The following is a 20,325-nucleotide window of genomic DNA, read 5'->3' as shown; positions in this document are numbered from 1 at the left end:
TTTTTTTTTTTTTTTTGTAACAATTGTACATTGATTGTTGGAGACCATTTATATACTATTGGCCTGCTCTCTGGACTGTTATGTGACCTGCAAATTAATGTTCACAAGTCCTTACACCCCCCCCCCCCCCCCCCCCCTTCCTTGGCAAAACTGTTTGGCACCATATAAGAATAACTGTCCAGTGCTATAACCATAACTGCAATTGAAGTTGCTACAAGCTTTACCTTGTTGATCAAAACTCCTATAGAACAATGGTGAGATTTTGAGGATTATGAAGATATTTCCCAATAAAAAAAAAGAAAAAAAAAAAGGAAATAATAGTTCCCAGTAAAGTAAGTGAGAGGGAGGGATGAAGAGAAGTACATCAGATTACAATATAGGACAGTGTTTCAATCTCTGGTACACCGTGTTTATGTGACACGCTCTCCAAATAGAAAATGCATTCATGACCAAACCAGTAAAGACAGCGGTACTTGTAATATCCTGTGCCAAAGACTAGCACACGCACAAGTGCTTTATGAAGAGTTCAAGAAATCCTGCACTACTTGCATACATGCTCACGGTACATTTGGGACACCTACAAATGCATAGCTCAGTAAAATGTATGCATGGAAAAAGCACAATAAATATTCACACGTGTTCCTGCAGGCATTTTCTCTGCAGGAAAACTTTAGAAGATTACCACAATAAAATATATCTGAGGTAGAAAAGAAGTGTAAAAGATCAGCTCTAAGAGAAGAAGCCAAGGATGGTCCCCGGAGTAAAGTGCTAGCATGCCTATATAGTGTACCTATAGCCTGTATATAGAGAATGCGCCCATCTCAGTCACATGATCCTACAATTCCGTTGGGATAGGACGGGATAGGTTCTTTGTGCCCAAGTGATGTCACCGTTTTCTAGTGACTGGATTCCCATATGTTGCAGCCAACACAATCGCTGCCTCTGTGTGTAGACGACATACACTTAAAAATAAACCAATGACTGAGCCACAAACTAAGACTGATAGAATTCTTATAAAACAACTTCTATGTTAAAAACGAAAAATAGAAGCGAATAATCAAAAACGTACAATATTCATTTGGAAAAGGTCTGCTAAAAACACTTAACAACCCTATATAAATGAAAATCCACGTACAGCACAAGAGTAGGTTTTTGCACTTTGTCAGGAGGTAGCGTCCGCTATATACAAGTAGGGACCCTATTGGCTCTTGAAAGGTTATTGTACCACATGAAAATATTTAGAAACATTGTTAGTTACAAAAATAGCTGTTTTTGTAATTTACTCAGGTCACACATTTCTTTCAATTTCCAGTTAAAAGGATATGCATAATACTGTAGGCGTCTGTTGCTAGGCAGTTTCGGATCCCACAAGCGATTTACAACTTAGATATATCTAGATTTATTTTATATCTATCCAGTCCAAAGAAAAGAAGTTGATCATTTGTGGGTAATATCAACTTGCGCTTACTATCAACGGTTAAAGTTTGAAACACATTTCTCACTCAGCGGCACATAAATAGGCATTGAATGACGATTGGTAGATATCGCGATGTCAGGAACCAACTAAAATCTCCATGATGTGGTCCAAGTCATTCAAATCTGTCCTACAGACTTGCAAGTTGTTGTTGGAGGAATTATTGCACAGCGTATACAGTTTGAGGGGCTCTTCAAGAGAAGGCTGTAATCTTGGTGTGATTAAGGAGGAAAAACTAAAATCGGAGTCATACATAGATGTATCAATATCATCAAATATGTCATCCACTGATAAGTCCTTTAAATAACTGGTAGAACTTGTAAGTTCAAAGGAACCAAAGACGCATTCTGCTGCCCTTGTGTCCTGTTTTTCCCCTCTGAATCCATTTTCCATAGGTTTTGGCAGGTCTTCCACAGCAGGACCCAGGGCAGGAGATGGGTTTATATCTTCAACAAAGTCTAGATCTTTGAGTATTGAGGAGATGGCAGAAGACATGTCATCATCTGTTACTTCCATCAGGCTGTCCCCCAGATTATCATTGGGCCAGGAGTCTCTAGTGAAGTCTGTGTTCATTCCAAAAGGCAAATTTAAACAGCTCTCCAAGGACTCGCTTCCTGTATACATGAAGCTGTTGGAGGTAATGTCATTACCCACAATTCCCGGCAGCTGGCTGGCCTCCTGCCTTGTTTCCTCCTGTATTTGACGCACTGTATTGGCTATGAGAACGGAACGGTGCAGGTTAGGCTCAGCCAGCATTTTATAGTTTTGCAGTTTGTTCAGGCACATGTTCAGCACCAGCTGCCTTTGATGACTGTATGGCATGTTTCTGTTGGAGTCATAGGCACAAGGTAAGTCAGTCATGGTCTCCTTACAATCATTAAACTTGCGTTTAAGTCCTCTACTGAGCATGTGTCTGGGGGGGGAAAAAAAAAAATGGTTGCACATTTGTTATGCCAAGCAAAAAAGACTTCAGACAAACAGAAATACATAGCATTTGCAGCGACATAGGTCACCACTATTTGGAAAAAGAGCTACGGTAATCACGCAGGGTGGCTTTCATTACAGTTATCACTGAACAACGTCAAGTAGAACCCAATTCTCAAGAACTGGAAGCAACACCTGGACGGGCGGTGCACTGTCTCAGGAAACCAGGTTTAGAGGGATCAACCAATCAGTTATTGTCATTTTTTTTTTTCAAAAACAGCCTGTAAAATGAGAGTTAGGAGCCGATTGGTTGATACTTTTATCTTTCTCCCAGCTTTGATACATATTAGAATAGTGATAATCAATTTTGACACCAATAGCTAGAATAACTATCCCAGAAATCTGTTGTGATCTCATTAGCTACAGTGGTTCTCATCATTCTCAATAAAGCAGGCGCTATAGTACTTGTGAAAAGGAAGGCACATAGAGATTGCGGTGTGTTATAACTTAGACATTTCATTTTTCTACCAGTTCCCTAAGAGAATATTCTTCTCCATATAATTAGCCATAGCTACCTAAAATTGATAACATGTTTGCAAGACACATATTGGGCTGCTAGGAGCTACCATTGGAGCAGAAGGGGGGTGGGATAAGCAGGGGCTACATTTCTCTGCATGCTTCAATAATAACTTCCAGATCTTATGTAAACCTGGTGCAGAAGAGATTTCTTACTTGGCTTCGGAGACACATCATGAAGTAATTATTGTACTTTGTTCGGTCACAAGGACTGAAAACACAAAACAATTTGTTTAACAGGGCACGGAGAGTGACAACTTCAACAAAGTATAACCATTCCATGTACGTTACATGATCAGGGCATACTGACTAACGTGGCTAATAATTTGCTGCGGAAAGGTCAGATTTACTAATAGGATACATTAGATTAATTGTGTCCTCCTCTCAGTAAAACAGCATAGCAAGTTAACCTGTAGTTTGTTCGGTAGTCAGGAACGTGGATACGAAGACTGATAAACCTGCTTACATTTTAGAAAGTCATTTTCTAATTTTGGTTTTTAAAAGAGTCCTCATCAACTCCTCACAGATGTGGCAGACATACTGCAAGTGTCACAAATTCACCAGAAACTGGCGGTGTCACCAAGACATCCCAACAGCATCAACATGGCTTCCACGTGTAGGCAGAGATGTATGGTCATAGATCCACTGTAGCATTAAATTTACTATTACCAGTTATTTATATAAACGCTCATATTCCGCAGCACTTTACAGAGAATATTTCAGTCATTCACATCGGTCTCTGCTAGGAATAATATTTTGTCAGCTGCCAAGTAACCTACCAGTATATTATTGTGGTATTGGAGGAAACCAGAATACCCGGATGAATATACAAACGCCACAGTTAGGGCCATGGTGAGAATCAACTCAAGACCTCAGTGCTGTAAGGCATCCATGCAATGGGGGAAATTCAATGGTTTGAAAAGTCGGTTGGGTGTCTGGTTTATCCTGTCTATTAGATAGGAAAAAACAGACTCCCAACTGACTTTTCAAACAATTGAATACCCCTCAATGTGTTAATAAGGGACTTTAGTAGAGTATAGATCGTGTCAGCAAGATATCTTGCTGTATGATTCCATCTGATTCTCTGTGGTATCCCTGGGCCATACACATACTGTACTAGTGGCATGGCCAACAGATTAGAGTATAAATGACCAATAGTAACGGTGTCCGGTAAAAGACCCGTTTGTTCATACGGAGACCACAGAAAGCAGTGACTGTCAGCAAGACAGACCGACTGTTACATTTCGTACCATAGTCATACTGAAAGTGTGCCTGTAAAAAGTTTGTCATTTATTTTACTTTAAACCACTTAACTGGCATGGTTCGATCACATGCCACCGCGCCACCCTACTGTGCCCCACAGTTTTTGACGAGGTCCATCCCTGCAGATGTGCATAACATAATATTTAAATAAATATTTGAAAAAAATACTTTGAAACTGAATATATATAAAAAAAAAATAATTAAAATAAAAAAACCTATATGAATGAATGGTTTTGAAGGGAAATAATGTCAGTTAAGCGGTTAATAATCTATTTTGGCTTTGTATACTTTAGTACAATTTTCTTCTCACGGTTACCTGGTACAGTATGTGTTGATATGCAACATTACAGGCTGGCAGGCCATCTTATGACCCACGCCATCCCTACTGCAGGAAACACAGCGTTCTGCTGTAGATAACCCCCAAGTCCTCTCTCACGCCCTCCTAAGAGGGAGCTTCTAAAAGGGATGTGGCCACAGAGGGACCCCTAAATGTTTGACCTAGCACTGATCCTAATGCAGAGAACAAACATGTACCACATAGGTACAAATGGGTGTGAGGGTGGGGTTCTGGACTACACAGATGCCCTGGATAAAACCAATTGTGGTGTGATGGGCAAAAAAACAAGAGTGCTATAGCAATTAACAAATGTACAATTCTCGACTTGGTATCAAGCCAATACTCAAAGTAGTATCTGTGAAATAGCACCTCGGCCCACAGGACCAAGTAATACCTCCTCTCTTTGATAACGCATCTTTAAATTATTATATTTATTTTTAGATGGGTGCATTTGGGTTACCCAGTACAAGTGTAAAAAGGAGCATGGATTGTCACTTCTTGACTCTAGATTCTAACGTACCCTTAACTGGAAAAATACTTTAAGTAGCATATTTATTAAGTGTCAGGGTCTAAACCTGTTTCCGATTGTGTTAATATCTGAAATTTAAGGGCAATGCTATTACTATAGAAACATAGAATTTGTCGGCAGATAAGAACCACTTGGCCCATCTAGTCTGCCCCTTTTTTTTTTTAATATATATTATTTTTATCTCTAACCTTATTTGATCCTTATTTCTTTGTAAGGATATCCTTATGTCTATCCCATGCATGTTTAAATTGCTCTACTGTCTTAGCCTCTACCACCTCTGATGGGAGGCTATTCCACTTGTCCACTACCCTTTCTGTGAAATAATTTTTCAGCAAATTTCCCCTGAACCTCCCCCCCTCCAGTCTCAGTGCATGTCCTCGTGTCCTATTGCTTCTCTTCATTTGGAGAATGTTTCCCTCCTGGACTTTGTTAAAACCCTTGATATATTTGAAAGTTTCTATCATGTCCCCCCTTTCCCTTCTCTGCTCCAAACTATACATATTGTATAGTATAGTATATTAATTTTTGTATATGGATTTTGTTTTCCTTTTATTAACACATACGAACCCTGTACCATCTCGCATTGTGCTGCTCCGGGGTACCTGGCCTTTGCCGGTTTGTGGGGTTCTACACCCCAGACCTAGAGTTAGGGACCACCAGCATCAGAGGAGCCTTGTATACAGTTGTGCTCATAAGTGTACATACCCTAGCAGAATTTGTGTTTTTCTGGCCATTTGTCAGAGAATATGAATGATAACTCACAAACTTTTCTTTCACTCATGGTCAGTGGTTGGGTGAAGCCATTTATTGTCAAACAACTGTGTTTACCCTTTTCAAATCATAATGACAACAGAAACTACCCAAATGATCCTGATCAAAAGTTTACATACCCCAGTTCTTAATACCGTGTATTGCCCCCTTTAACATCAATGACAGCTTGAAGTCTTTTGTGGTAGTTGTGGTCGAGGCTCTTTATTTTCTCAGATGGTAAAGCTGCCCATTCTTCTTGGCAAAAAGCCTCCAGTTCCTGTAAATTCTTGGGCTGTCTTGCATGAACTGCACGTTTGTGCAGTCCCCAGAGTGGCTCAATGATATTGAGGTCAGGAAACTGAGATGGCCACTCCAGAACCTTCACTTTATTCTGCTGTAGCCAATGACAGGTAGACTTGGCATTGTGTTTTGGATTATTGTCACGTTGGAACGTCCAAGTACGTCCCATGCGCAGCTTCTGGGCTGATGAGTTCCTACTGCTTAGAAACCCCCATCAGCTCCATGTAAAAGTGTGGTTCTGACTGTGCAGTTGTGAATCACTAGGGTTGCATGGGACTTTGGCTGCTTATGTAAAAATTGGTCTGCAGTTCCTAGACTGCTCCCTGTCTCTGGGGGTATAAGAAGGGGCAGATATCCTAGTGGGTGTCCTGTAACAGCTCAAGATCCTTCCGGTTATACGTAAGAAACTTATTTACTATGTGTCAGTACTGGGGATAGTCTACAGTAGTTGTTTAAGCAATTAGTGTATTTGTACTACAGAGTGTTGCTGTATGTGACAGTAACATTTGGATAAGGCAGAATGCATGGTAGCAGCTTGTAGTGGTGTGAGCAGTAGTGTGTGACTAAATTGATACAGTGCGTCTGGAAAGTATTCACAGCACTTCACTTTTCCCAAATTTTGTTATGTTACAGCCTTACTCCAAAATGGAACAAATTAAATTTTTTCCCCTCAAAATTCTACACACAATACCCCATAATGACAACATGAAAAATGTTTTTTTTTTGAGATTTTTGCAAAATTTATAAAAAATAAAAAATGTATGAAATAAAAAAATCACATGTACGTAAGTATTCACAGCCTTTGCCATGAAGCTCAAAATTGAGCTCAGGTGCATCCTGTTTCTACTGATCATCCTTGAGATGTTCCTACAGCTTAATTGGAGTCCACCTGTGGTAAATTCTGTTGATTGGACATGATTTGGAAAGGCACACACCTTTCTATATAAAGGTCCCACACTTGACAGTGCATATCTGAGCACAAACCAAGCATGAAGTCAAAGGAATTGTCTGTAGACCTCAGACAGGATTGTCTCGGGGCACAAATCTAGGGAAGGGTACAGAAAAATATCTGCTGCTTTGAAGGTCCCAATGAGCACAGTGTCCTCCATCATCTGTAAATGGAAGAAGTTCGGAACCACCAGGACTCTTCCTAGAACTAACCGGTCATCTAAACTGTGCAATTGGGGGAGAAAGGCTCCAGTCAGGGAGGTGACCTAGAACCAGATGGTCACTCTGTCAGAGCTACAGCATTCCTCTGTAGAGAGAGGAGAACCTTCCAAAAGGACAACCATTTCTGCAGGAATCCACCAATCAGGCCTGTATGGTAGACTGGCCAGACGGAAGCCACTCCTTAGTTAAAAGCCCGCATGGAGTTTGTGCGCCTGAAGGACTCTCAGACCATGAGAAACAAAATGCTCTGGTCTGATGAGACAAAGATTGAACTCTTTGGCGTGAATGCCAGGCATCATGTTTGGAGGAAACCAGGCACCGCTCATCACCAGGCCAATACCATCCCTACAGTGAAGCATGGTGGTGGTAGCATCATGCTGTGGGGATGTTTTTCAGCGGCAGGAACTGGAAGACAAGTCAGAATACAGGGAAAGATGAATGCAGCAATGTACAGAGACATCCTGGATGAAAACCTGCTCCAGAGCGCTCTTGACCTCAGACTGGGGCGACTGTTCATCTTTCAGCAGGACAATGACCCTAAGCACACAGCCAAAATATCAAAGTAGTGGCTTCACGACAACTCTGTGAATGTCACTGAGTGGCCCAGCCAGAGCCCAGACTTGAATCCGATTGAACATCTCTGGAGAGATCTGAAAATGGCTGTGCACCGACGCATCCCATCCAACCTCATGGAGCTTGAGAGGTGCTGCAAAGAGGAATGAGCGAAACTGCCCGAAGATAGGTGTGCCAAGCTTGTGGCATCATATTCGGTGTGCTGAGGCTGTAATTGCTGCCAAAGGGGCATCAAAGTATTGTGCAAAGCCTGTGAATACTTATGTACATGTGATTTCTTAGTTTTTTTTTTAATTATTATTAATACATTTAAAAAAACAAAACAAAAAACAAACAAACAAACAAACAAACAAACAAAAAAAACAACAACAACACGTTTTTCACGTCATTATGGGGTATTGTGTGTAGAATTTTGAGGGAAAAAATAGGATTTTATATACCCACCGGTAAATCCTTTTCCGTAGAGGATGTTGGGGTTCCATTTAGTACCATGGGGTATAGACGGGTCCACTAGGAGCCATTGGCACTTTAAGAGTTTAATAGTGTGGGCTGGCTCCTCCCTCTGTGCCCCTCCTACCAGACTCAGTCTAGAAATTGTGCCCGAGGAGACGGACATACTTCGAAAGAAGGAAATACACAGATAGCTGGTGTGAATCTCACCACTCTCTCACACACACACACACACACACACACACACAAAAGAAAAGCCAAGCTAACCAACTTGAAACGATTCAGCAACGACTGAACCAATACTTAACCAAGTAACAATGCATGAATACGAAGCACTGGGCGGGCGCCCAGCATCATCTATGGACTACGAGAAAAGGATTTACCGGTAGGTAATTAAAATCCTATTTTCTCTTACGTCCTAGAGGATGCTGGGGTTCCATTAATACCATGGGGATGTACCAAAGCTCCCAGTACGGGAGGTAGAGTGCCGAGGTTCCTGCAGAACGGATTGACCAAACTTAAGGTCCTCAGCCGCCAAAGTATCGAACTTGTAGAACTTAGCAAACGTGTTCGACCCTGACCAAGTAGCTGCTCGGCAAAGCTGTAAAGCCGAGACACCCCGGGCAGCCACCCAGGAAGAACCTACCTTACGAGTAGAGTGGGCCTGAACAGATCTTGGAATTGGCCATCATGCCGTAGAATGAGCATGCTGCATAGTAAGCCTAATCCAGCGACAAATAGTGCGTCCGACTTCCTGTGACGAGAAGTTCTCTTCACATATATCTTCAAAGCCCTCACAACATCCAAAGACTTTGAGGTAATTGAGGTGTCAGTAGCCACTGGCATCACAATAGGTTGGTTGATATGAAAAGCCGACACAACCTTTGGAAGAAATTGCTGACATGTTCTGAGCTCAGCTCTAGCCTCCTGGAAAATCAAGTAGGGGCTCTTGTGCGACAATGCCCCCAATTCTGACACGTCTTACAGATGCCAATGCCAACAGTGTGACCGCCTTCCAAGTAAAAAAATAAGAATTTATTTACCGATAATTCTATTTCTCGTAGTCCGTAGTGGATGCTGGGGACTCCGTAAGGACCATGGGGAATAGCGGCTCCGCAGGAGACTGGGCACATCTAAAGAAAGCTTTAGGACTATCTGGTGTGCACTGGCTCCTCCCCCTATGACCCTCCTCCAAGCCTCAGTTAGGATACTGTGCCCGGACGAGCGTACACAATAAGGAAGGATTTTGAATCCCGGGTAAGACTCATACCAGCCACACCAATCACACCGTACAACTTGTGATCTGAACCCAGTTAACAGCATGATAACAGAGGAGCCTCTAGAAAAGATGGCTCACTACAGCAATAACCCGATTTTTTGGTAACAATAACTATGTACCAGTATTGCAGACAATCCGCACTTGGGATGGGCGCCCAGCATCCACTACGGACTACGAGAAATAGAATTATCGGTAAGTAAATTCTTATTTTCTCTAACGTCCTAAGTGGATGCTGGGGACTCCGTAAGGACCATGGGGATTATACCAAAGCTCCCAAACGGGCGGGAGAGTGCGGATGACTCTGCAGCACCAATGAGAGAACTCCAGGTCCTCCTCAGCCAGGGTATCAATTTTGTAGCATTTTACAAACGTATTTGCTCCTGACCAAGTAGCTGCTCGGCAAAGTTGTAAAGCCGAGACCCCTCGGGCAGCCGCCCAAGATGAGCCCACCTTCCTTGTGGAGTGGGCATTTACAGATTTTTGGCTGTGGCAGGCCTGCCACAGAATGTGCAAGCTGAATTGTACTACAAATCCAACGAGCAATAGTCTGCTTAGAAGCAGGAGCACCCAGCTTGTTGGGTGCATACAGGATAAACAGCGAGTCAGTTTTCCTGACTCCAGCCGTCCTGGAAACATATTTTCAGGGCCCTGACAACGTCTAGCAACTTGGAATCCTCCAAGTCCCTAGTAGCCGCAGGCACCACAATAGGTTGGTTCAGGTGAAACGCTGAAACCACCTTAGGGAGAAACTGAGGACGAGTCCTCAATTCCGCCCTGTCCGAATGGAAAATCAGATAAGAGCTTTTACAGGATAAAGCCGCCAATTCTGACACGCGCCTGGCCCAGGCCAGGGCCAACAGCATGACCACTTTCCATGTGAGATATTTTAACTCCACAGATTTAAGTGGTTCAAACCAATGTGACTTTTGGAACCCAAAAACTACATTGAGATCCCAAAGTGCCACTGGAGGCACAAAAGGAGGCTGTATATGCAGTACCCCTTTTACAAACGTCTGAACTTCAGGGACTGAAGCTAGTTCTTTTTGGAAGAAAATTGACAGGGCCGAAATTTGAACCTTAATGGACCCCAATTTCAGGCCCATAGACACTCCTGTTTGCAGGAACTGTAGGAATCGACCCAGTTGAATTTCCTCCGTCGGGCCTACTGGCCTCGCACCACGCAACATATTTTCGCCAAATGCGGTGATAATGTTTTGCGGTTACATCCTTCCTGGCTTTGATCAGGATAGGGATGACTTCATCCGGAATGCCTTTTTTCCTTCAGGATCCGGCGTTCAACCGCCATGCCGTCAAACGCAGCCGCGGTAAGTCTTGGAACAGACAGGGTCCTTGCTGGAGCAGGTCCCTTCTTAGAGGTAGAAGCCACGGATCCTCCGTGAGCATCTCTTAAAGTTCCGGTTACCAAGTCCTTCTTGGCCAATCCGGAGCCACGAATATAGTGCTTACTCCTCTCCATCTTATCAATCTCAGTACCTTGGGTATGAGAGGCAGAGGGGGGAACACATACACTGACTGGTACACCCACGGTGTTACCAGAGCGTCTACAGCTATTGCCTGAGGGTCCCTTGACCTGGCGCAATACCTGTCGAGTTTTTCCCAACGGTTTATAATCATGTGGAAGACTTCTGGGTGAAGTCCCCACTCTCCCGGGTGGAGGTCGTGCTGAGGAAGTCTGCTTCCCAGTTGTCCACTCCCGGAATGAATACTGCTGACAGTGCTATCACATGATTTTCCGCACAGCGAAGAATCCTTGCAGCTTCTGCCATTGCCCTCCTGCTTCTTGTGCCACCCTGTCTGTTTACGTGGGTGACTGCCGTGATGCTGTCCGACTGGATCAACACCGGCTGACCTTGAAGCAGAGGTCTTGCTAAGCTTAGAGCATTGTAAATGGCCCTTAGCTTCAGGATATTTATGTGAAGTGATGTCTCCAGGCTTGACCATAAGCCCTGGATATTCCTTCCCTGTGTGACTGCTCCCCAGCCTCGCAGGCTGGCATCCGTGGTCACTAGGACCCAGTCCTGAATGCCGAATCTGCGGCCCTCTAGAAGATGAGCACTCTGCAACCACCACAGGAGGGACACCCTTGTCCTTGGTGACAGGGTTATCCGCTGATGCATCTGAAGATGCGACCCGGATCATTTGTCCAGCAGGTCCCACTGGAAAGTTCTTGCGTGGAATCTGCCGAATGGGATTGCTTCGTAGGAAGCCACCATTTTACCCAGAACCCTTGTGCATTGATGCACTGAGACTTGGCTCGGTTTTAGGAGGTTCCTGACTAGCTCGGATAACTCCCTGGCTTTCTCCTCCGGGAGAAACACCTTTTTCTGGACTGTGTCCAGGATCATCCCTAGGAACAGAAGACAAGTCGTCGGAACCAGCTGCGATTTTGGAATATTGAGAATCCAATCGTGCTGCCGCAACACTACCTGAGATAGTGCTACACCGACCTCCAACTGTTCCCTGGATCTTACCCTTATCAGGGAATCGTCCAAGTAAGGGATAACTAAAATACCCTTCCTTCGAAGGAATATCATCATTTCGGCCATTACCTTGGTAAAGACCCGGGGTGCCGTGGACCATCCATACGGCAGCGTCTGAACTGATAGTGACAGTTCTGTACCATAAACCTGAGGTACCCTTGATGAGAAGGGTAAATTTTGACATGAAGGTAAGCATTCTTGATGTCCCGAGACATCATGTAGTCCCCTTCTTCCAGGTTCGCAATCACTGCTCTGAGTGACTCAATCTTGAATTTGAACCTCTGTATGTAAGTGTTCAAAGATTTTAGATTTAGAATCGGTCTCACCGAGCCGTCCGGCTTCGGTACCACAACAGTGTGGAATAATACCCCGTTCCCTGTTGCAGGAGGGGTACCTTGATTATCACCTGCTGGGAATACAGCTTGTGAATGGCTTCCAAAACTGTCTCCCTGTCAGAAGGAGACATCGGTAAAGCCGACTTTAGGAAACGGCGAGGGGGAGACGTCTCGAATTCTAATTTGTACCCCTGAGATATCACCTGAAGGATCCAGGGGTCTACTTGCGAGTGAGCCCACTGCGCGCTGAAATTCATTGAGACGGGCCCCCCACCGTGCCCGATTCTGCTTGTAAAGCCCCAGCGTCATACTGAGGGCTTGGCAGAGGCGGGAGAGGGTTTCTGTTCCTGGGAACTGGCTGATTTCTGCAGCCTTTTTCCTCTCCCTCTGTCACGGGGCAGAAATGAGGAACCTTTTGCCCGCTTGTCCACGAAAAGACTGCGCCTGATAATACGGCGTCTTCTCATGTTGAGAGGCGACCTGGGGTACAAACGTGGATTTCCCAGCTGTTGCCGTGGCCACCAGGTCTGAAAGACCGACCCCAAATAACTCCTCCCTTTAATAAGGCAATACTTCCAAATGCCGTTTGGAATACGCATCACCTGACCACTGACGTGTCCATAACCTTCTACTGGTAGAAATGGACAACGCACTTAGACTTGATGCCAGTCGGCAAATATTCCGCTGTGCATCACGCATATATAGAAATGCATCTTTTAAATGCTCTATAGGCAAAAATATACTGTCCCTATCTAGGGTATCAATATTTTTAGTCAGGGAATCCGACCACGCCAACCCAGCACTGCACATCCAGGCTGAGGCGATTGCTGGTCGCAGTATAACACCAGTATGTGTGTAAATACATTTTAGGATACCCTCCTGCTTTCTATCAGCAGGATCCTTAAGGGCGGCCATCTCAGGAGAGGGTAGAGCCCTTACAAGCGTGTGAGCGCTTTATCCACCCTAGGGGGTGTTTCCCAACGCACCCTAACCTCTGGCGGGAAAGGATATAATGCCAATAACATTTTAGAAATTATCAGTTATCATCGGGGGAAAACCACGCATCATCACACACCTTATTTAATTTCTCAGATTCAGGAAAACTACAGGTAGTTTTTCCTCACCGAACATAATACCCCTTTTTGGTGGTACTCGTATTATCAGAAATGTGTAAAACATTTTTCATTGCCTCAATCATGTAATGTGTGGCCCTACTGGAAGTCACATTTGTCTCTTCACCGTCGACACTGGAGTCAGTATCCGTGTCGGCGTCTATATCTGCCATCTGAGGTAACGGGCGCTTTAGAGCCCCTGACAGCCTATGAGACGTCTGGACAGGCCCAAGCTGAGTAGCCGGCTGTCTCATGTCAACCACTGTCTTTTATACAGAGCTGACACTGTCACGTAATTCCTTCCAACAGTTCATCCACTCAGGTGTCGACCCCCTAGGGGGTGACATCACTATTACAGGCAATCTGCTCCGTCTCCACATCATTTTTCTCCTCATACATGTCGACACAAACGTACCGACATATAGCACACACACAGGGAATGCTCTGATAGAGGACAGGACCCCACTAGCCCTTTGGGGAGACAGAGGGAGAGTTTGCCAGCACACACCAGAGCGCGATAGAGAGATAGATATATATATATATATATATATATATATATATATATATATATATATATATATATATATATATATATATATATATATATATATATATAGAGAGAGAGATAGATATAGATATATATATATATATATATATATATATATATATATATATATATATATATATATATATATATATATATATATATATATATATATATAGAGAGAGATAGATATATATATAGATATATATATATATATATATATATATATATATATATACATATATATACACATATATATACATACACATACACAGGGATAACCTTATATAAGTGTTTTTCCCCTTATAGCTGCTGTATCTTTAATACTGCGCGTAATTAGTGCCCCCCCTCTCTTTTTTAACCCTTTCTGTAGTGTAGTGACTGCAGGGGAGAGACAGGGAGCTTCCCTCCAACGGAGCTGTGAGGGAAAATGGTGCTGAGGAGATAAGGCCGCCGATAAGGGGGCGGAGCCTATCTCCCGTTTTTCTATGTATTCTGGCAGGGGTTAAATGCATCCATATAGCCCAGGAGCTATATGTGATGCATTTTTTGCCATCCAAGGTGTTTTTTATTGCGTCTCAGGGCGCCCCCCCCCAGCGCCCTGCACCCTCAGTGACCGGAGTGTGAAGTGTGCTGAGAGCAATGGCGCACAGCTGCAGTGCTGTGCGCTACCTTGTTGAAGACAGGACGTCTTCTGCCGCCGATTTTCCGGACCTCTTCTGCCTTCTGGCTCTGTAAGGGGGCCGGCGGCGCGGGTCTGGGACCCATCCAGGCTGGGCCTGTGATCGTCCCTCTGGAGCTAATGTCCAGTAGCCTAAGAAGTCCAATCCACTCTGCACGCAGGTGAGTTCGCTTCTTCTCCCCTTAGTCCCTCGATGCAGTGAGCCTGTTGCCAGCAGGTCTCACTGAAAATAAAAAACCTAAACTAAAACTTTCACTAAGAAGCTCAGGAGAGCCCCTAGTGTGCACCCTTCTCGTTCGGGCACAAAGATCTAACTGAGGCTTGGAGGAGGGTCATAGGGGGAGGAGCCAGTGCACACCAGATAGTCCTAAAGCTTTCTTTAGATGTGCCCAGTCTCCTGCGGAGCCGCTATTCCCCATGGTCCTTACGGAGTCCCCAGCATCCACTTAGGACGTTAGAGAAACTTTATGTCCCCCTCCTGTAAAGGTTCAAACCAATCTGACTGCAGGAACTACAGCACCACATTAAGATCCCAAGGTGCCGTAGGAGGCACAAAGGGTGGTTGGATGTGCAGAACTCCTTTCAAGAATGTCCGAACCTCAGGGAGAGCAGCCAATTGTTTCTCGAAGGAAATGGACAAGGCCGAAATCTGGACCTTTATGGAGCCCAAGTGTAGGCCCACATCCACACCTGCTTGTAGGAAGATGAGAAAACTGTCCCAGTTGAAACTCCACCTTAGGAAACTTCTTGGACTCACCCCAAGATACATACATTATCCAAATGCGATGGTAATGTTTAGATGCATTATCTGGGCAAGTGTACGCTTTTGTGGGTATGTAGGTGGGTTTTTAGACAAAGTAGTGGGGGCTGAATACATCATATCCTCCACAGATTTTTTTTCAAAAACTGCGTCTCTTTCTCAGTATGTGACATCTTTATTGAAATCTTGGATATCATTCCCCTTAAAGAATCCACCCATGCGGATTTGGATTCAGAAGGCTGAGAAAGTGTATTCCAGTCCTGAGTACATAGAACAGACTCCTCAGTTGAAGATAAACACTCAGCAGCACAGGACACAGGAGTCCTTAGACATGGTAATGTGGGATTTGCACACTTATACACACACACCGGAAAATGTAGGACACAGTTTCCCCCAGAGTACCTTCAGAGAGTTACAGAGTATAAGGAGCCAGCCACACTGCGCCTCTGTAGGCTGTTATTATGATAAAAGCCCGGCGCTAACTAGTTAACCTTAATAGGGTAGCTAGTACATTTAACAGTGTCATGTCAACGGAGTAGAGAACCATTAACTCTCCATTAAGTTGGTTCCTACCCCCGCCAAGTCCCACGAAGCAGGGAGGCTGTTGCCAGCAGCCTTCCTGTAAATTGGGAGCCACTGGATGGGCTCATACATGTTGGAGATGGGACAGACTGTAGCAAATTTATAGATAGACAAACAGACAGATATAGGGACATATTAATTTAGCCGCGTGAGTTTCACTGCAAAAATTAACATTGCTATCGCGACCAATTTCTCATTACCACAGGTATGCTGCTCTATCCAACTGACATTCCAAAAAAAAAAAAAAAAAATGGTTGCGAAAGTTTTTGGGACAAAAAACCTGTGGGAAATCTAAAATAAAAATACATGGAGAACTGCCATATTGGGTAACAGTAGTAGTAGTAGTAGTAGTAGTAGTAGTAGAGGTCTTTTATTGTCCAAAACAAAAATAATATGAGCTTTTAAACTGATTTAAATAGCTGATTTGTGACTTTTGTTAAAAGTGAAAGGAAAAAAAAAATTTATATATTTTTTTTTTATAAAAAGCAAACTTGTTTTGTAAATTACAAAAAAAAAAAATACATACACACAATTTTTAGCGTTCCTTTTGGGGTAATATTAGGTCACTTTTGTTATAAAAAAAATTGAACCCCCCACAACCTGTAACTGCCACCTTCAAATTTTAAAACACTTCCATCCATACAACACCCCCATGTACCTGTCCCACATGTTTTAGCCCATTATTCTGCTATTTGCACAATTTCACCCCAATGATGACATGTAATTATTGGACCAATTAGCTAACTGAAAACATCAAATTACCTACAGTAATTAGTCATTACGGGGGAGGGTGTCCAAAGGGTTATGAACCGCACCAACATTTTTTACCTTAAAACAGGGATTTTCCCTGACTGCACCAGCTCTGAGGAATACGGTCATTAGGTCGACCACTATTGGTTGACATGCATTAGGTCGACAGGGTCACTAGGTCAACATGGTCATTAGGTCAACATGTACTAAGTCGACAGTTCAAAAGGTCGACATGAGTTTTCCACTTTTTATTAAAATTTTGGACTTTTTCATACTTTACGATCCACGTGGACTACAATTGGGGTCGGTAAGCTGTGTTGAGCGCTGCGAGGCACCTTGCCCGAAGCATGGTTATGCGAGGGGACACGGTGCACTAATTGGGGTTCCCGGTCACTTTCCGAAGAAAAAGACACAAAAAAAGCACCTCATGTTTGACCTGTCGACCTAATGACCATGTCGACCAATAGTGGTTGACCTAATGACTGTCGGCCTAAGTTGTGTTGACCCAACGACCCATACCTTCTGTAAATCCTATAGAAATGAACGAGGATAATTATTAGCAAAAACCCGTGGCTGCCCCATATGGAAATGGTGTGTGGGAGGGGGAATCTTGCCTAGCTCCGCCCACTCCCCGCCTCCAAACAGTTGCAGCCTGTCATTCAGGCTGAGGCTCTGGGAGCACTGCGTATGATGATGCAGGACCCATTCTGCACATACAGCGAGTTGTATGCAGGCACCAAACCACAGGAGACGTATGTAAACCATTGGGTTTACATATCTTTTGAGTCAAGCCCTTAATTGGATTTGCCCCATACATTGCCATATCACCACTTCTCCTGCACGTGCATATTAGCTACACCACCTCTTCAAATACTGAGCCTATCCATCACTAATGGCCCGTTACAAATGTGGAAACGCTGGGTATCCGCATCTTATAGCAACAGGTCATTCACTGAGAAGTTACGTTTTCAGAGTTTGGTAACCGAAGACCTGCCCCTTACTATGATGGAGGAGGTCTGGAATGTTTAGAGGGATCCGTTCAGATGCCTTCCCCTCAGCACTGTTCATGCACTGCAGTGTAAAGTTCTGCTGTTAGTAACTGCTGTTAGTTCTGCGCGATGACGTCATCGCGCACCGCACAGTAAAGGTCCTCTCCACGAAGGTAAACTAGACTAGTTTCCCTTCACAGCGGGCCAGAGCGGGCAGCGGGGGGCACAGCAGCAGCGGATCTTGCCATGGTGCAGCGCCCCGGGAAAAATTCCTGCTTACCCGTGGCAAGATCCGCTACTGGTGGTTGCCCCCCTCCCGGGATGCAGTTAATTTCCTGAACGACTGGATCCTGGCAGTCAAAATACAAACGCCAGATTCCCAACAGCAGGGAAAATGCAGGCAGTCAAAATCCCAACAGCTGCCCGGTATTCCCTGTAGGGTGGTGGTCCACGCCACCACCCAATGGGGAATATAATAGTGTGCTAAGCTAGCCACAGAGTCCGAAGCGTGGCGATCGCAGCAAGCCCGCGAGGGGACACACTGCACTCGAGTTCGGGATTTCGACGCTGGTATATTGACAGTTGGGATTTCATACTGAATCCGTCCCACAATTTGCAGCAAGTCAGATACCAAGGTATTGGGACACCTTATGGTGGGTACACACTATGTGATATGTTCCATGAGCAATATCACATAGCGTTTCCCTTCCCGGACCAGGCCACCGACGTGCATACACACAGTCACGTCATGCCACGACCGACCCCAATATGCAGCATCTGACGATATAGCCAGATTGAACTGCATGTACAGCCGGCAGCGGGGGTCATCAACGACCCCAGGGAGGGCGCATCGGGCATCGCTGGCGGCATACACACTGGGTAAAAATGAGCGATATTGTTTACAAAACCACTTAGTGTGTACCCATCATTAGGGGCATATTAATGAGAGAGAGAGAGAGAGAGAGAGAGAGAGAGAGAGAGAGAGAGAGAGAGAGAGAGAGAGAGAGAGAGAGAGAGAGAGAGAGAGAGAGAGAGAGAGAGAGAGAGAAAAAATTATATATATACACACTATATATATATATATATATATATATATATATATATATATATATATATATATATATATATATATATATATACACACACACACACATACACATATATATACACGCTTTGCACCGACACTCGGCTCTGCCCCTGCTATGGGGCTGACTTGCTCAGGTGCCCTCCTCCAGGGGTACAAACCCTTTGCATAACATCAGAAGAGGCGGCACTCAGAGTCTTGTGAAAATACCAACATGTAATAGTGCAGATTCTGCACTATTACATGTTGTTGGTATTTTCACAAGACTCCGAGTGCCGCCTCATCATTTTCTTCTGAATATATATATATATATATATATATATATATATATATATATATATATATATATATATATATATATATACATATACATATATATACATATACATACATACATACACACACACATATGTCTCACCCTTACTTTAACTGCTGCAGAACCAGGACACACACACACTCATAAGAATAAAAAGAATTAGAATAAACATTGCTCCTCCATGTATGTTACACTGCGCACAGGGGGGAATGTGCATGAGAGCGGACAGGAGGAGACAGGACCTAACTCACCGCTATATCGTCCTTTAGTAACTCCGGCGTGTTAGCCCCCCACCAGGCTGAGCCGCATTGTAGCGCCGTATGACACGTACCCCCGGCTCCCCTCACTCACCGCTCACAGGGCAGCCGCTGACACTTCCCGGCTCCAGAGCTGCCTCAGCCAGCGCGTCTCCCGCATCACATCGCGTCCGTCCCGTGGGCGCGCCGGGCTCTCCCCCGCCGCCGAGGCGCCCCCTGCTCTGCGCATCCGAGGTCTCTACCGCCAGCACCGGGCATAGAAAGTGCGTGAAGGATGCCCGGCTGATTGACGGCACTTGTCAGGTGCGCCGCTGCTGATTGGATGACAGCGGGCAGGGCAGCACAGCAACCCTTTCCTGATTGGACAGGTGGGCGGTACCACCTTGACAAATACGTTGCGCTTATCAGGTGACCAATGGCGGTGGGGGGCGGGTCAGGGCATGTCAGAGGGGCGGAGTTACAGTCCTGCTTCCTCTCTGCTGTGCTGGTGTTGTGGCCTCCTCCTCAGTCAGTCAGTGCAGCAGCAGTATTGGGGAGAGGCAGCACACATGCTAAGGAGACAGGTGGAGGTGTGGCCCACAGCTGTCATTTCATACTACAATAAATAAACTGTGATTGCTTTCTTTGGGTAATATCCACCTGTCCCCTTTGATACATCACCCCTGTATATTATTCTACAGACACATGTATCATATCTCCCCATCTGTCACCATTAGGGATCCTCACTAGGGCCGGGATGTACTAAATGACATCGCCGCCGATCGTCACGATGCTAATGGCATATGTAC

General features: G+C 44.5%; 1 protein-coding gene across 2 annotated transcripts; it reads right to left on the bottom strand.

Moving 5' to 3' along the window:
- Nucleotides 1-1,057: 1,057 nt before the first annotated feature.
- On the bottom strand, nucleotides 1,058-19,875 carry LOC134980544 (SERTA domain-containing protein 2-like). 2 transcript variants are annotated; one of them, XM_063947401.1, is made up of 3 exons: nucleotides 19,632-19,875; nucleotides 3,131-3,185; nucleotides 1,058-2,387 (listed from the first exon to the last, which is right to left on the bottom strand). In XM_063947401.1, the coding sequence occupies exon 3, from the start codon at nucleotides 2,381-2,383 to the stop codon at nucleotides 1,553-1,555; it is 831 nt and encodes a 276-aa protein (XP_063803471.1). In that variant the 5' UTR covers nucleotides 2,384-2,387; nucleotides 3,131-3,185; nucleotides 19,632-19,875; the 3' UTR covers nucleotides 1,058-1,552. The 2 variants fall into 2 exon arrangements, with proteins under 2 accessions (XP_063803471.1, XP_063803470.1); XM_063947400.1 differs by lacking the exon at nucleotides 3,131-3,185 and having other exon boundaries at nucleotides 19,632-19,874.
- Between the last annotated feature and the right edge of the window lie 450 nt (nucleotides 19,876-20,325).

Source organism: Pseudophryne corroboree, chromosome 12 (assembly GCF_028390025.1).
Source record: "Pseudophryne corroboree isolate aPseCor3 chromosome 12, aPseCor3.hap2, whole genome shotgun sequence".
Classification (NCBI taxonomy): Eukaryota; Metazoa; Chordata; class Amphibia; order Anura; family Myobatrachidae; genus Pseudophryne; species Pseudophryne corroboree.
Note: the sequence above shows the minus strand (reverse complement) of the source record. Positions and strands in the feature narration are given on the sequence as shown.

Bases quoted from the DNA above. Each gene is read 5' to 3' on its own strand.
- LOC134980544 (XM_063947401.1), bottom strand. From the start codon at position 2,383: ATGCTCAGTAGAGGACTTAAACGCAAGTTTAATGATTGTAAGGAGACC.